Source organism: Poromitra crassiceps, assembly GCF_964638095.1.
Source record: "Poromitra crassiceps genome assembly, chromosome: 11".
NCBI lineage: Eukaryota > Metazoa > Chordata > Actinopteri > Beryciformes > Melamphaidae > Poromitra > Poromitra crassiceps.
This window is the reverse complement of record NC_139643.1, coordinates 52,824,059-52,842,722: the sequence shown is the minus strand read 5'-3', so window position 1 is coordinate 52,842,722 and position 18,664 is coordinate 52,824,059. Positions and strand designations below refer to the sequence as shown.

The 18,664-nt window shown below is 42.5% G+C and overlaps 1 protein-coding gene across 1 annotated transcript in view; it reads left to right on the top strand.

Moving 5' to 3' along the window:
• smad10a (SMAD family member 10a) overlaps window positions 1-10,622 on the top strand; it is a gene marked incomplete at its 3' end in the record, with an annotated part of 30,429 nt that extends 19,807 nt beyond the window's left edge. Inside the window, exons 6-11 of the mRNA XM_083646791.1 lie at window positions 18-116; window positions 1,765-1,818; window positions 5,233-5,416; window positions 8,712-8,880; window positions 9,922-10,060; window positions 10,411-10,622. Of these exons, the coding sequence (XP_083502917.1) occupies window positions 18-116; window positions 1,765-1,818; window positions 5,233-5,416; window positions 8,712-8,880; window positions 9,922-10,060; window positions 10,411-10,622 (857 nt within the window). The remainder of the gene's footprint in view (window positions 1-17; window positions 117-1,764; window positions 1,819-5,232; window positions 5,417-8,711; window positions 8,881-9,921; window positions 10,061-10,410) is intronic.
• Window positions 10,623-18,664: the final 8,042 nt, after the last annotated feature.

Below are 18,664 nucleotides of genomic sequence, written 5' to 3'. Positions count from 1 at the left end.
TCCTATGCTTCCTGCAGCTTCTTGGACAGGCAGCAGCACAGCCTCCTACACTCCAATCGGAGCCCAACAGAACGGGCGGGGCCACCAACCTCCCCTCCATCATCCAAACCACTTCTGTAAGAGATGCTTGTGTCTATAATAAAGAACTGAATTTGATGTCACGTCCAGTATAATTTTCATAGATTCTCATTTTAAATTACAATGTTTACACTAAGTTTATGAAACCAATCTTTACTGAACTTGTTTTGGAAACAATATGGGACTGCTACGTGTTGTCATTACCACAAACATTTTGAGACAGTAGTAGTATTATTATTATTACCATAATCAAATGACAGAATGGCTGAAAAGATTGGGAGCCTCTAGTACTGGTCTGTACACACCGGGGCATCCTATACTATTATCTAATCCAGGGGTTCCCAACCTTTTTTGGTTTGTGACCCGATTTTGACGTCACAAAAATCTAGGGACCCTAGACATTCAAATTCCGGTACACCGTCGATATCATCAGTGGCATCGTCAGTGATGTCACATGTATGCTTCTTTTTCCCCTCAGAATTCTTACTTTAATCTGAGAATTCTGACTTTAATCTCAAAATTCTGACTTTATTTTCAGTATTCCGCCTTTATTCTCAGAATCCTGATGTATAATCTCAAACATTTTCATAAAAAAAGTCACTATCTGATAGTGAGCCCATTGACACTGTTTGGATCTCACCTGCAATTACCGCTCATCGTAGGTGTCAGCCAACGATGATTTTCACTTTAAACTCAGAACTAAAACAAACAAACAAACAAAATGCAAGTGACCATAATAATCTTCGCTAGTTTTAAATTGTGTGTGGTGTAGTGATGCGCGGGCTGCAGTTATAACCGCGCTGACCGCGGATATCCCGCCCCGCGGGCGGGGCAGATCATAAAAATAAACATTCTGATTAATAGCAGATGGGTTGCGGGCAGGTGAAACAATGTATGATTAATGAGGAACATTAATATTAATTACGTTATCTAGTCTATGAACGTATTTTTAGCTTAATTTTTCATCAGGCACATGTTAGCCACCTATGTTAGATGGCAAGGACCCAAGGCACTGGGGCAGTAGTAAACAAATAGCCACGCGATGGGATGCCTTCTTTCTTAACTCCTTATATGGTCAATGATGTCACCACAAAACAGGAGTCTCGACTGAAGACACGTTGGAAGAGAAGACACAACGCTCTAGTATTATTTTCCCATACAGCTCAATCCAGTCTTGATCTAAACTTAAAGCTATAGCGTTAGCCTAGTATGCTACATGGACAAGTGCTGGACTGGATTATAATACAGCATGGATGTTTATTTGCAGCGATCGCACCGACGGCAGCAGAAACAGTAAGTTCATCTACCCAAATCGCTCATTTATAGCGTTGTGAAATGTCGGGTGCACAGCGGGATAAATAGTACAACATAATTTGCGCGGATTTATGGCGGGCGGATGGCTCATGCATACGCGGATTAGGGTGCCATAAAAGCTCATCTGCGCATCTCTAGTGTGGTGTAAAAAAAAAAATGGTGGGGGGGGGGGTTTCAGGCGACCCTATTTGAATTTCAGGCGCCCCACTTAGGGTCGCGCCCCTAAGGTTGAGAACCACTGATCTAATCTGTTCAGAATGACTTTTAGAAATGGTTCTGTTTGAGCAGCTAACTCTGTATGGAAACTGAGAAGGATCATATTCTTGTTTGTTTTTCTGCTTTATAGCTGACTGATCTCTGTTTACTTTTCAGGGTCTCAGCATCACGGTTCAACCCCTTTCCCTCCTCCTGTGTCCAATCACCCTGGTTAGAAAGGATTCTTTTATCACACTTTCTCTTAAGCCCCAGGCACACCAGGCACACCAAGCCATCTCTCGCTCTAGTATTTGATGTCTGGGCATCTCTCGCTCGCACCGTTGGCTCTAGTAGGCTTTGACGCCGGCTTTTCCGGCCAATTCAACATGTTGAATGGGCGTCGAAGCGTCGGGGAGAAAAATCACTCTGATTGGCTGGTCAGGGGTAGAGAAATCACTGATTGGCTGGTCAAGGGTAGAGAAATCACTGATTGGCTGGTCAGGGGTAGAGAAATCACTCTGATTGGCTGGTCAGGGGTAGAGAAATCACTCAGATTGGCTGGTCAGGGGTAGAGAAATCACTCTGATTGGCTGATCATTCCAAAACACGGATATTTTTACGACGACGTGCTTTCAAGAAAGTCCCTTGAGTGTCTCGCTGCATCTCATCACCCATTTAGTGTCGTTTCTCCTCATTTTTCACCTCCAACTCTTCCTTTTTTCTTCCACAAGCAAAAGACCAGACAAGTTCTGACAACGCCAGAGCGATAGAGAGCCGCAGGGATGACGTATTTTTGTAGTCGGAACGCGGAAGTCCCGGACTTCATGGTTCTTCACTGTTTCTGCCTATGGGATCTTTGAATGGGTTTTTGCCGCGATGCTTCAAATAAGGTCTCTGGGCAACGCAAGCTTAATCAAACGCGAACCAGAGTTCAGTCGGATAATCTTCACACATGAGGACCACTTTCATGAGTTTTGAAGCGTAAATGCGAGCCCTAGAAGTAAAAAGCTCATGCTAAGCTAATCCAGAACTACACACAGTGTCGCATAGGCTTCCACGTCACGTCACCACTCAACCTGGAGTGTTGTTGATGTGTGCGCTGCTGTGCACTGATTACCCCGGGCTGAACCAGGTGAGGGAAAGAGAATTTCCGCGTTAGTCCTTTGAAATGATGACGTTATTGACGTATAATATCTCCGTCGACTCAACAGTGTAGTCTCATTTAGCCGTTTGCTAGCTAGCCGCCCTTTTAACGGCACGTAAAAGCTTCAAAACTCATAAAAGTGGTCCTCATGTGTGAAGATTATCCTGCTGAACACTGGTTTGCGTTTGAATAAGCTTGCGTTAACCACAGACCTAATTTGAAGCATCGCGCCAAAAACCCATTCAAAAATCGCATAGGCGAAAACAATGAAGAACCCGGAAGTGTTAGCATCAATGTTTTCCGGACTCATTCCTGCGGCTTTCTATTTGCAACTTTTTATCAGACAGGTTCTGGATTAGAAGTAGCTATATTACGAAACCGTTTAAGTGAGCGAAATGTGAGACACACGCTGTTGTGTTTCATGAATCAGGTCTCACACAGGAGCAGAACGTACGTGCTGTCGTGTGTGAAGTGTGTTCAGACACAGGAGATGACCCCTGATGACCCGTCTGCTCAGGAGCCGTGAGGTGACGCAGCTCTCGCCCTCTAGTTGCTGCTAGACCTTTATAGTTCTCCCGGTGTGTCTGGGGCTTTAGTTGTGTTGTGCCAACAGTCAAGACCACAAACTTAAAGGAACACTTGGCCGCTTTTCAACCAGCTTTGTAACACTATAATGTGGGTAGTATATGCAGGTTAGGGATGGGCAGGAGTACTCGGGTACGAGTAACGTTTCCGCTGTTCAGGTACTCACCCCACCCCCCACCCCTTTAAAAATGGTAGATCTACGCACATGTAGTCATGTGGATCTGGCAGCATGAACTGCACGGGCGTCAACTCAACCAGAATGTACGTCATCCGCTTTAGGGCTTCAAAATAAAACCCTTATTGTAACGTAATATTTACTTTGAGTAATGCTTTACAGCCACTGTTTCACGCCAGATAACATCACAACAAATATTTTGATACACTAGGCATCTTGCGCGCTCGATTCCTGGGCTTGCCCGCTGTGCGGGCTCGCTGGCTCGGCCGCAGCTCGCAGACGCAGCTCGGCTGCTGCGTGGCCTCACCGTGGCCTCTCCCTCTCTCTCTCCCTCAGTCTCTCCCCCTCTCTATCTCACTCCCCTCTCTCTCCCTCTCCCTCAGTCTCTCTCCCCCTCTTTCTCTCCCTCTCCCTCAGTCTCTCTCGTGTGTGTGTGTGTGTGTGTGTGTCACTGATTACATCGATGTCACAATGATGTCACAATGCCTATGTATGACATCCCTGATGACATCATCAGTGATGGTATGACATCATTGATGACATCACTGATGTTTATGTAATTAGGGCAATGACATCACTGATGACATCATCACTGAACTATAGCCTCAGCCTCACAAAAAGTGTTCCAGGTAGCACTTTTTCAATGCAAAAATGCAAAAAATGTGTGAACAGCCCCATACACAGCAGATTACCCCTGCTCCGTCATTACCATAGTAATAGATATTCTAAATGAACTGTTTAACATAGCCAAACTTGGGTTCAACGTGTGTTTCCACACAGACCCCCCCCCCCTTCCCCCCAGCGAGTACCTGGTTACTCGTTCATAATAGAAGAGAGTACTCGAGTATTTAAATTGCTTAAATTGCCCATCCCTAATGCAGATGAGCAATGTTTACCTGCCATGTTACCTGCACGAGAGCTCGCCGTTAATTTGCCAGCAGAAACTCCGCCCCCGCCAGCTGGTACGGCTCGTTAAGGCTCTCGATCCGACTGTCCGTGGATCCGGGCATACAAAAATGAGTCAATGCAATGTGAAGTTTGAATAACAGCTTCAAGATCTGCTGCTCTTCTGTGAACCAGTGCTGTTACAGCAGATCTTCACTATATCCCAATTTGAGATAGATCCAGATATGCTTGAAAGGTGGCAAAGTTTTCCTTTAATATGGCTCCTAATCTCACATGCTATTGTTGAACTTAATGTTTGTGTTTTCTGGTATACAGTATATTCATGATCAATTAGTGAATATTAACACTTCTAAACAAATCTGAAAACACAGAGCCAACATGTACCAGAGATGGGGACTTGGACTTGCAACTTGGACACAGTGACTTGAGACTTGACTTGAGACTCGTCCTCAAAATACTCGAGATTTGAGACTTATTATTATTTGTGTGCATTAACATTACGAACATTTATACTAATAATAATGGCAACTCATCAATGCTGATACAGTATGCTAATAAAGGAGTGACCATAATACCCTAATGCTTTGAATTCCTTAGTTTTAGCTATGCAGTGTTCTGTGTTCTAGCTCAAAGACTTGAGACCTGACTTGGACTTGCCCCTCAAATACATAAGACTTGACTTGGACTTGCAAAAAATGACTTGTGAACATCTCTGATTATTATGTACATCTTGACAATGAAAGGTAGGCCAGGTTTGAATAGCACAAGGGATAGTTACATCAGCTCCAGGGTTTTTCATTGACACACTTTCTCTCTGCATGAATTTGCGTTGCAGGGCCAGAGTTTTGGTGCTCTATCTCCTACTTTGAGATGGACGTCCAGGTTGGCGAGATGTTCAAGGTGCCCTCCAACTGCCCTGTAGTGACGGTGGACGGTTACGTGGACCCCTCAGGAGGGGACCGCTTCTGCCTGGGCCAACTGAGTAATGTCCACCGCACCGACGCCAGCGAGAGAGCCAGGTCTGTGGACCTCTGCTGGATGGATGACCACATGTGCCTCTCTACTCTGTGTCTTTTTTGGAGTTAAGATTGCACATTACAGTTTTGCCACTTAAAATATGTGCAGAGCAGACCAATCATGACCCCTTTGCTTTGCCATCATTTTCCCTGTCAAAAGTCATTGATTGTGTCCATTTAGTTGGGTGAGTTTTGGGGACGAGCATCCAAATTATGATGATCTGTTTCACATTATTTGTTCATGTAGACCAGTGTTTCTCAAACAGTGGTCCGCGGGCACCCCCTAGTGGTCCGTGAGTAGATTTATATATTTTTCCTTTTTTTTAACCTCCCACTATCCAATCAGAGAAATGTTTACATTTTCTGGGAAACTCAAGGTCAGATCACGATGCATGTTAACACCTTGAGTGCCATGGACGAGATATCTCGTCTTACATAATCCAACCATTGAGTGCCAAAGACGAGATATCTCGTCTTACATAAACATTTTTTTTTTTTGACGGTGGGACATCAATCAACCCCTTTTACGTCTTCTATATCAATATTGGAGGAAGAGAATGTGTATAATCTATTTTACCGACCACTAAGTGGCGACAGTTCTCTCCAGACAGAGAGAAAGCCACAGCCACGGGTCCGCTGGAGAAAGCCAGTCTAATTTTCAAGGAAATAGCTGGGCGAAAACTCTTTCGATTTCACACACACACACACACACACACACACACACACACACACACACACACACACACACACACGCGCGCGCACACACACACACTCGAGTACCTTTGCGCATAAATAAGACCAGAATCGCAAAAGCTTCTTCAAAGCTCTCAGCCGACACCTCAAGAAACGAACGAGCCAGTTTTACAGTCCAGACTGCCCGAGAGCGGCCGCGGAGCCTCCTCCCTCCGCAGCACAGACGGAGGGAGGAGTTTGGAGACACACACACACACACACACACACACACACACACACACACAATACAGTATACAGACTTGCCCAAGGGCACCCATAATCACAGGCACGTGAGGTGGTTCTAAAAATCCATTTATCTCTAAACTCTCTGAAAATCTCTGAAACCATGCTGTACTCAACGGCTAATATCTACATAACTACTAACTCTGCAAACTAACTCTTTTAGACAGAGAAAGCACACATTCTATTAGTTCTTTTTAGATGATTGGTGTTCACGAAGTCTTAACAGAAAAGAATCCTCGGCTCTTGTAAAATGAGCCAGAATCCTCAAAAAAAAACCTGGCACAACTTACCTACAGGATTGAAAAAACGGCTGGCACTCAATGTGTTAAGGACTATAATATATTTTTTCACCCCGAATCCAATGCCATCACCCCTGACTCTCTATGACTTACGGTTGCAGAGATACGTCCACTCTGCCTGCAGGGCTACAGGAGAGAGACAGAGTACAGCGGGGGGTTGGGAGTTCCAAGTTACTGACCAAACACTCTATTTCAGTAATTGCTCTCAGAATATAGAGCCATTTAACACTTCTTTGAACACAAAAACGTCACTGAATGCAACTTGAATATGGCAAAAGATAGTCTATTCTATTTGACTTTGGCAACATTGTGCATTTATTGAACTTGAAAAAACTGTCTTTGAACTTTGAATATATTTGAACTGAACAGGAGAAATAAATGTAAAAAAAGGGTTAATGGACTAACTAAAATAAATTACATATATATTTTTTATATCGGTTATCTTGTTTTCATAATTGTGGGAAGCCAAAAATTTGATTAATTGTACTGCTATTTGTCATTTAATTAGCCTGCAATTTGTAATTTACAGTTGAAGTAGTAGGGCTATTGTTTTTGGGGATGTTTTGGGAGTTAGGTGGTCCACGAGTTTTTTTCATTGGTTTAAGTGGTCCTTGGTCTGAAAAAGTTTGAGAAACACTGATGTAGACCTATTAACACATTAAGTGCCAGAGACGACCTAACTCGTCTTACATAATCCAGCGCTTAAGTGCCAAGGACGAGCTAACTCGTCTTACATAAACATTTTTTTTTTTTTGACGGTGGTACATCAATCAACAACTTTTACATCTTCGAGATCACTATTGGAGCAAGATAATGTGTATAATCTATTTTACCGACCCACTAAGTGTTGACAGTGCTCCCCCAGACGACCGAAATCAAAGAAAAAACTGCCGCGGGACCAAGCCGTTCAAGGAAATGCCGTGGCGATTTCACAGTAATCCATTCAAGACTTGTCTTGCCTGAGAGCGGCCGCGCACCGGCAGCAGCACACAGAGAGCGGAGAGCGATTTGCAAAATAGATCATAGGTGAAACACACTTTGAAACACCTCAGAAAGGCCAGAATCAACATCTGCCCATCGCCCACGCATTCCCCGGCCCATCTTGACTCGCACAAGGAGCGTCCGCACGCAGGCAAGCAGGCAGGCAGGCACACAGGCAGGCAGCAGCAAAAGCGCTTCTGACACGCCCGCTGTACAGCCAGGAGGACACAAGACACACGGAGGGAGGAGTTTGAATGAGAGGGGTGTTTCCTGTTGTTATGGAGGAAATTACTGTTCAAAACTATTGTTTAGAATGTCTGACGGTCTTACTGATGCCAAAAATGAATGGTTAAAGTGACTGTTTCACAAAAAGCCATTTATCTCTGAATAAATTTCCAGACGCTGAAACCATGCTGTACTCAACGGCTAATATCTACATAACTACTAACTCTGCAAACTAACTCTTTTAGACAGAGAAAGCACACATTCTATTAGTTATTTTTAGATGATTGGTGTTCATGAATTCTTAACAGAAAAGAATCCTCGTCTGTTTCTAAAATGAGCCAGAATCGTCAAAAACACCCCTGGCACAACTTACCTACAGGAATGAAAACATGGCTGGCATTCAATGTGTTAAGTCATTTAACATTATTAGGGGTTCAAGCCTCGAAGGGGCTGAAGCTGGTTCTCTGCGGATCCCACTCACGAGTCACAATGGGGGCAGAACACGCTGAATCCCACTCCATTTGGTGGCAGAACATGCCATACAAGTGCCAATATTGGCCGACGTCAACTGCAGTCCCCAGAACAGTCAAATCAAATCTTCCACATTCTATGTCCCGCCTCTCTACCCTGTGTCAGAGCAATGCTTGTTTTCAGTCGGATACATCACACAGACCTTCTGAGACCCATTTCAAGGGATGTTTCTGGCAGGATTTAAAAGATTCATGCAGAAACAAGTGCACTTGCCGATAGAAATCCTATAAGCTGATATGTGCTGCGTGGTGTGGTGTTGTCCTGATAGTTGGCTCCTCCTCCTGCAGGTTACATATAGGTAAAGGCGTGCAGCTGGAGTGTCGCGGTGAGGGAGACGTGTGGATGCGCTGTATGAGTGACCACGCTGTGTTCGTACAGAGCTACTACCTGGACCGAGAGGCAGGCCGCGCGCCGGGCGACGCTGTGCACAAGATCTACCCTGGAGCCTACATCAAGGTCTGAATCCACACACATGCATGATCTACCCTGGAGCCTACATCAAGGTCTGAATCCACACACATGCACGCACACGCGTTGACTTGGTAACACTCACCTTGTATATTACTAATAAAATAATGTAAGGCTAACAGCAAATGTATTCTCTGTTGCTGTTGACGTAACGTAGTAATGTAATATGTGGTATTGGATTTTAGTGCTTCTTGTATTTTAGATTAATATTTTTAAATTCCTGTTTTATTTCAATAGCTTCCATATAGCTTCCATATAATGTGATGCAGTGACTCTCAATCACTAAAATCCAATATAAAGAGGTGTGTGCTTATTTGTCCAGTGTAGTAATAATTTCTGCTATTGATTCAGAGAGACCATTCGTCCGGACCCTGGACTCTATCTTGGCAAAAGCGGAAATTTAGCGTTGTACGTGTTTAATGCCGGGTCAGTGCAAATTGCTATTCTCCCTGCCGCGCTAAATGCCTGTGCTCTTGGCACTAAAGCTTCAAATGGGCGTGTTTAAGTCAAGAATTATTCACAGGAGTGACCATGTGGCATGCGCTGGCTGGGTGTTATATTAATCAAACCAATCAGATTCCCTTTAATGCAGTTTGCGCAATGCATGCTGTATCTCCATCGCATCATATACCAATAACACTGTTACAAACATCTGTGATTTGCAGCTTTTAATTGATGCAATTCGGATTCTTTGGTTGACTGGTAAATAGAAACGTGTTTGCCACGGAGAAGCAGAGACATGCATCACTTCTACATAATATATCTTCATATATTGTCCAGCCATATGTTTGGGTAGCCTAGGTAAACCCATCCCCCACGTGACCTGCTCTCTCAGTTCTCAATCACTAGCGACTAGTGACTGAGAACAGGTCTGAGAGCAGGTCACGTGGGGGATGGGTTTACCCAGGCTAATGTTTGGGTACCAGGGTGCGGTGGTTGTAACGCGGCTTGTGTCTTGTGTGTGTGTGTGTGTGTGTGTGTGTGTGTGTGGGTGTGTGTGTGTGTGTGTGTGTGTGTGTGTGTTGGTAGGTGTTTGACCTGAGGCAGTGTCACAGACAGATGCAGCAGCAGGCAGCGACGGCGCAGGCAGCAGCAGCCGCTCAGGCCGCCGCCGTGGCCGGAAACATCCCCGGGCCTGGCAGCGTGGGGGGAATCGCACCTGCAGTCAGTAAGTCTGTTCAGACTGTTTTACCTGCAGTCAGTAAGTCTGTTCAGACTGTTATACCTGCAGTCAGTAAGTCTGTTCAGACTGTTATACCTGCAGTCAGTAAGTATACCTGCAGTCAGTAAGTCTGTTCAGACTGTGTGTAGATTTGATATACCGTAAGATAACAATTTGAAACAGTTGTATTGGTGTTGTATGCTGCATAGGCATCACGAATACAGGGGACAGGGTGGACATGTCCCCTCCAATATTCAGGTACAGAACCTTCGACAGACAGGACCTTCGATTAAGTGAAGTTCTCCTGATTGGTCCAATCTGAACGTCTCCTTCCTGTTTACCCTGGTGATTGGCAGGTCTGTCTGCGGCGGCGGGCATCGGCGTGGACGACCTGCGGCGGCTGTGCATCCTGAGGCTGAGCTTCGTGAAGGGCTGGGGGCCCGACTACCCCCGCCAGAGCATCAAGAGCACCCCCTGCTGGGTGGAGGTGCACCTGCACCGCGCCCTTCAGCTTCTGGACGAGGTGCTGCACACCATGCCCCTGGCTGACCCCGGGCCCGCTAACTGACCAGGGAGACCAGGCTCCATTCTGGATGATATGAACTTGCACACACACACACACACACACACACACACACACACACACACACACACACGTGCACACACACACAGAGACCTTTTTGGATATTTTTGCTACAGGCCAAATAACACACTCTCATTGATACACAAATATGAATGAAAAATCCTGAACACAAGATGCACACAGTACACATACTGTCCATCCAGGGTTGCCAGATCTTGCGATTCCATTCCGATTCCTGGGGTCACAATACGATTCTGGATTCAATACGTAGGCGGGTTTCAGGATTGACTACAGTTCGCTGTATGCTAAGAAAAGCAGTGTAGCAAATGATGGCATGAAAGCAGAATAAAGTGTGTACGATTATGTCGTTATTTTGGAATTTGATCATCAATTCCAGAATTGTGGAAGATAAGAATCACGAATCAAGAATCACGCTCGTTTTCTCTCGTGAGATCTGGCAACATGCATACATGCAATGACATATTATGCTTTTAACAATCACTGCACACACACACACACACACACACACACACACACACAACCACTCTAACCAAAAGATGTCTGTGGGCACGCAGACATCAAACTACTGATGTCTTTGGAGTTTTGACTCGTCACAATCTAAACAGGAACACGAGGGGAGCTGATGACCTGAAGGTCAACATTTTGAATTGACGCGTTCCGAACAAATGTGTCTTTGCTCTCTTCTACTCTCTTTCAAAACAAAGATGTTTGTATGCACTGTAGAACATATGATATGCACTTTGGTATTCTTCTACAACAAACTAAGAGAAGCCCTGTGCACATGTAATCATGGTACACATGTAATCATGGTACACATGTAATCATGGTACAGACACCAAAAAAACACATTCATACGATTCGAGCTGCAGAGGTGACTGATTCATATGATCATGGGGGGAATAAAAAACCTTTATGACCCTAATAACTCATGACAATTAAGAGTAGGTTTCCGAGGCAACGTGTAACGTGCTTTAACGTGTAACGCTGACTTTCACTTTCAAACAATCCAACGCCATTAAAGAAACACGCCAACATTTAGTGACATCCATCTTGCCATCTTCTCGATAAGATAATTTAGATGCCATTCTCTTCTCTGTGCGTGTTGTAAAATAGCGAGCACTAGTTAGCTTAGCACAATGAATGGTAGGCAATGGTACTGGCTAGCCTACCCCCGTTAACACGAGTGAAAAGAAAATGCTTCCATACTGCTCACCTGGTGTGCTGTAATGCAAGTCTCCACAAGCCCTCAAATCTAAAGTCTTTAGCTGAAATCTTCACTGTAGCCATGTGGGCAAGGAATGTCGGGCTGCTACTCTGGCCTGCGACAGTGAAGATTTCAGCTAAAGAACAGGGTGTAAATGATGTCTTTTCAAGTCAACTTGGCATCTCAGGGCTTGTGGAGACTTGGATTATGCTTTTTGTTTTGTTTTTTGCTCATGTTAACGGGGGTAGGCTAGCCAGTACCATTGACTACCATTCATTGTGCTAAGCTAACTAGCTCTCGCTATTTTTCTACTACATGCATAGAGAAGGGCATCTATATAATCGAGAAGATGGCAAATATGTGAATCTCCCAAAATGTTGCCGTGTTCCTTTAAAGTCTTCTTCACAGCGTATGAAGATGATGGATTCAGGAAGCCAGTGTTCTGTCATCTCTGTGCTTGTATTGTGCTCTTCGCTTTCTGTGGATCTAAATTCAAAACTAGTCGTCATTGTTATCCGGTTAGCCCTCTTATAATGCTAAACCATGTTCAAGCTAATTTATTTTCTTACCAAAAGACAAAAAAGCCAAAAACATTCAGCTTTAAAGTAGTGTTGTTGGTATTTGTGATGAAAACAGTGCTACCATGTATGTAACCAAACCGTTTGCCATATGGTGGACTTCACCAAAGCCAGAATACCTCATGATAACAGTGCAAACAGTTTTTGTTTTTCTGCCTAAACCTCAGACACTTAACGTGTTCTCATCTTTGAAGTTTCTCACAGACAGACAGTCTGACATCAAGCTGTCACGGGTCACCAAACAAACTGATGGTAAAGCCCTCAATCCCTAGATTTGATCTAGATTAATATCTAGATGAATTGTTTATTGACAATACTGGATAAGTTAACTGATACCTGTCACCTTGGAATATCAGTTATATGCTGCTCACACTTGGTAGCATCATGGACTTGTATAATAAGGTTGACGTAAGCAGCAGAGGCTGGAAAATCAGAATGTTTGGAGCAGTTTATTTGAACCGAGCGGGCAGGATTTCTTGGTCGCATTGTGGAAGTCCTAAAAACGGCAATTCCTCGAGGCCACTTGAGAGTTTACAGCATAAATAAACGTGTTTACCGCCTTGTTCAAAAAACGGGTTTGGTCTCTATAGTAGAGGTCTGCACGGACCTTGAACTTAAGCCCAAGCCCACATTCTCTATGAGCATAACGAGCTCTACCTGAGCCAAGTCCTAATTGGTTATTTAAGAACCAGGCACTACCCACCCAATACCAAACATGGGGTCGGTCGGGTTCGGCTCGGGTAGCAGACTCTATAGCTCATTTCACCTTTCATGACAACTGTCAGGGGGTGAATTTTGATATATTTCACATGTTTAGAGTAAAATAGAAGATAGAAAAGACTATATTTTGGGCGTGATTGACAGGTCGCCTGTCCAGTGATCACACAGCTCGGCGATCACGGGCCAATAGCAGGCGGAGTTGCGGCTCTGTGGGAAAGCCCTGGTCTGGCACTAGCTGCATGAGAATCAAGATGGCCAAAATAGGTTTCAAAACGGGTGATCACAAACCAATGGCTTGTGTCACACTCCCATCTCTTTATACAGTCTCTGATTTGAACGGAGCATTTCCTCCTTCAGCTTGTTTGGCCATATGAGAGCAATCCCATTGGAACGCAGTGCGGTTCTACACACTGATTCAAGATTCAAGATTTTTATTGTCACTCCGTAGTACAAGTATCACGTGTGAAATTCTTGTGCTGTGAACTCCGTTTACAACATAGTACAAATATAACAGGGCATATGAGTGCAAAAACAACAAGAGACACAACAAGCAATAAGGCAGTAGAGTGATAAGACAAGTCAGAGACAGTGGCATATTCACTGCACATAGGTGCACATGTCATGTGCATACTTTAGACATACTTAAACATTTTAAATTCAACGTATTTGACGTACAGGTGCAAATAGCATATACCTAATTAAACATACAATTAAACATTAGACATACATAACGGTAGCAGCTACAGTACGGTACAGTACAGCTACTACACTATTTGTGTATGTTAAGGAGTCTCGTGGCCTGCGGGAAGAAACTGCATAGAACATGAACTAAAGCCACCAAGAACCTTAAGAGATGGTGTGGACTGCATAGAACATTAACTAAAGCCACCAAGAACCTTCAGAGATAGAACACAATTTCAATACAGAAACATTACCGCAGGATGCGGTAGGGAAAAGAGTAGGGAAAAGCGTGCTGGTTTGATACCGGCTACGAGCTGCTCCATACTAAACCACCAGTGATGGGCAAGCTACTTGGAAAATGTAGTAAGCTAAGCTACATGTACCAGTTACTCTAGATTAAATATAGCTTAACTACATTGAAGCTGTCCCCAGATAAATGTAGCAAGCTAAGCTACGAGCAACATGGCAAAAGTAGCTTTGCTACATCAAAGCTATTTGTTTTTCTTCTTCTTCTTTTTTTTTTACATTGAATCAACTTCAAAGCAGCCAAATCAATGTTATCTCAGTGATCAAGAAAAACGTTCCACCAAACAAATAGGCAGGCAACAAAAAGCCCCGTTCATTTGGTTAATGTCACTAAAACTCACTGCAACAATATTCAAAAACACAATTCCAAAATATTTTTCAGACAATAAAACCATAATAAATAAAAGACGGTGATAGAGAAACAATAAAAAATAAATTAACCCCCCCCCCCCAAAAAAAATATATATATATATATTGGAGACTTCAGCACAGGATAAACTTGCAGACACAGCTGGTCTGTGTCTGCCTCCACCCCCCCTCCTCGCAGACACAGACCAGCTCTGCTGAGACAGAGAGAGAGAGATCAAGCTTCTGGATTGGAAATAGAGGAAACATTATATTATAGGCATTTCAAGAAATATTGACTGTTGTATGAAAGGAAACTCCAGCGGATGTCCACACCTGATTCATGTGTCTTTGGTCATTCTGTGCCAGCAGAGTTCACATGACGGTTCTCACCTGGACAAACCAACCCAACTATAGAAGGAAGCGCTCTAGGGTTCAAATAAACCATGACAAACATGCATGATGTGAACGCAGCCTGAGTCTATCTTGTAGTGACAGATTTAGTATGGAACTGCTGTCTCTTGGCGTACTCTAGACTTCAGTAACTAAATAGATATATTCAGTGTCAAAAAGTCTCATCTTTGCACAGATCAGCTGTGCAATACTCGGAATCATTGTTTTCTTGAACTAGACCCAAATGTGAATGAACGCACCAATGATCTTCCTTTCTATCCAGGGTCTGTGGGGTGAGAGGTCTAGTTGAGTCTCAGCTGTGAGTATGGGATATGAGAAAACCTTCAGCCATTCATGTAATTAAACTGCTTTAAAAGGATCAGCCATTAACACATGCATATTTGTGATTTGTGCCTTTAGTTGTCAAATATCAAAGTAGATGCACCTACAGTAACACTGGATTGTAAAGCAGACTCTTTACAGACATCACATTACAATCACCTTTCACATTGTGATTTGGTTTCACTTCAGTTGTAAGTGTGTTGCTGGAGGAAACTGGAAGATGAGCTACTCAGCTAGTTAGCTGGTGAGGTGTATAGGATTATATTAGTCCTATTTTCAGGTTTGCTATAGACAGACATCATGTGGTTCCCTCAGGTATCTGTTAGATCTCACATTGTTAACGTGTCAAACTGGCCCCGCCCCTTTAGACGCAAATGACTATTAACAAACCATTCATCTTACCTGATTGGTCTTATTTATTGCCTTAGTCTTCTGTGAGCAACAATGTCAACTATTAATCTGTAAACTTGCCACCTTTTTAATCTGTGCATGGACTCCACAATTTATGTCATATTTATCTATTTTCTCTCTCCCACATTCAGGGACATTCATGTTTGACTTATTTTGCCCTTCATCAAATCAGTTTTTTTTTTTTATCTCTAATCACTTCAATAATGTATCCATAAATGTTTTGCAATTAATACCTGTACTTTGCTACTCTGTACTTGCACATCACTATTTGTGAATAAGTATTCAAAATGGGGGGAAAGCTTGTAACTTCATTATCACACAGGTTTTTCAACTTTTATATCAACATTTGATCTTTTGGACCAGAAACTGACCCCCATATATGGTCAAAAGAATAATCATAACAAATGTAACTGGTCATTGACATTAAGGCAACATTTTCACATGCCAAACAGTTGTAGTTATTTATTATAAACATTTTAAGGAAAACTGAAGCCAATGCAGCGTCACCATCGGTTCATCACATAAAAGCAATAAGCTTCTGCCAATCTGTCTGCATAGATGCTGCATCACCTGTACAATTGAGTTGTGCATGTTTTGTTTTTTACTGTGTACAAACGTTTATGTGCAATTACAAACCTTTTCTATTCATCCAAAGATGTTGATGTGGAATTTGCAAAAAGAATGAAAATCACACCACAGGTTTGGGCTTAGTAGGTATTTTTTTTATGCAAGGTCAGTTTGTAAGTTACAGGTACGTGTCAAACATTTCTGGACAAAATACCAAAAGCATTGATGATCCATTTGTCTTTACAACTCCATGCATTTTGTCACCATCTTTGAGTAACTCATACATGACACAAACAACAGGAATACTACATCATTCCATCCATAAAACACATTTCATATGAAACATGAACTATATAGACAATATGCGTGAAATAAATCAATTTGGCTATTTTATGGGTATTGTTATTTCTATTCTTGCTGTAATTATGGTTATTTTATTGTAAAGATGTGCTGCTCTTGTAATGTTGACTGTACATCAAAATGAAATAAAAATATAGCATTGTCATTTTTATATAAACTTTGTTGATGGAATATGTTGTTACCAGGTGATAGGGTTTTTAAACCGTGTACTGTACACGCACGTGCACACACACACACACACACATTTCTTTTATGGATTAACTCACAAAACACAACTCTGTAATAAAGGTGCAGTACAAAGATTTTTTCATTTGTGGTGTTGGTGTAGGTCAGGACATTACATGGTATGCACCTTTAGACCACTGACCCACCAGGGTGCCGAAGTCTAAAATACATCATTTGTCAGGTAAAATTAATTAATTTATCAACAGAAATAATGAAAGAAAGAAGTAATGGTAATCAGTGGATATAATAATTATCATCTTATCTAATCAAATCTCCAACCACAGAATCACAGATATAAAATGTCATGCTCAATTTGATAAACAAATATAAACGTGTCCACTGATTGTACTTGTTTGCCAATATACATTGATCTCAATTTCACCATCTGTAACACTGACATTAAGACAAAAGCATCCAGTGGGCTCTCTCCTAGACTGTAGTGATACCATTACTGATCACTCATCTCAATAACCATTTATTTCACTATCCTCCAAAACCAAACCCCTTAATTTTATACGTGAAATGTCCTCAATTTCTTATTGAGGACATTAATTAATCATTAATCATTATCAGAAACTCGGACTCGGACTCAGAAACTCGGACTCACTCACCTCCTTCAAAACCCAACTCAAATCCCACCTCTTCAAAACAGCCTACAATATCTGACTTCTACCTCTAACCACCATTCCATCTCTGCAATCTATTGACCTGTATTTGTTTTCATTCTTGTTATTTAGTTTTGTTTATTGTATTACTTTTCTATGTATTGTAAAGCGTCTTTGAGTTCCCCAGAAAAGCGCTATATAAAACTTATGTATTATTATTATTATTATTATTATTATTATTACATAAACATTAATTAGGCTACCCATTAAAAATAACATGGCATAGCATAGGTTAGTATAGCATAGGTTAGTGTGAGTAACATGGCATAGGTTAGTGTGATGAGTTTATAAGGGTTTATTTACATACACTAGAAATTGAGGGATTATAATTGCCTTGTTGTTTTGTGCAAGTTACAGGGGTATTAAGTGGAAATTAATGGGGAAACTCCTGTGTCCCAGAATTTGACATTAAATTATAGACTAACATAGGCTAAGGAGTCACAGGGTGTTTTTAGTGGTGTTTCAATTAGATATCTCCTCAGAATCAGAATAACTTTTTGCCACAATAAGCAAGATACGAGGAATTTGTCTTCGTGTAGCTAAGTAGGCCTATCAGCATAGTGGTCATATCAATATTCAGAGATTAAAGAAAAATATCAAAAAGACAAAGGGTGAAAAATCTGATGCGGACCAATGGTACCTGCTGTGTGAACGTAGCCTTAGATTTTCAGTTTGCAGTTGCTCTGTTTTCTGATCGAATGGTGACATCTAGTGGATATCAATGGAACTTACAGGCAGGTAGGTCGTCAGTCGACTGAGTCCACTATTCGCCCAGACGTGGTTGTGAATGAATTTTTGAAGGATACAAGGTTATATGATAGGATCTTGCGATTTATATATCGGCGGTGGAGTTTTAATGTATACAGGTTGTTTGGTTAGATACTATTTATTATCTCTGCATAGGCTACTCCGGTACAGTAGGTGGCGTTATCAACCTTCAAAGTCAAAGAGTTCGGTCCGCCATAAAAGGGTGAAGAAGAAGCCTTACCCGGATGGTAAACAGCAGAGGACATCCGATCCGTTTCAGTCATATTTCACTTCAGCACTGCAACAGGCTGGCTAAGCTAACAGCTCAAAGTTTTCCGTAGTTCACTTTCTATTCAAATGGTCTTTATCGGCACAAGAGCGAGGCATCAAAGCCATCCTTAACGTGCAGTTTAACTGTCAGAGAATAAGGTTAGCAGCATAGGCTGAGAAGGCCAGTCCAGG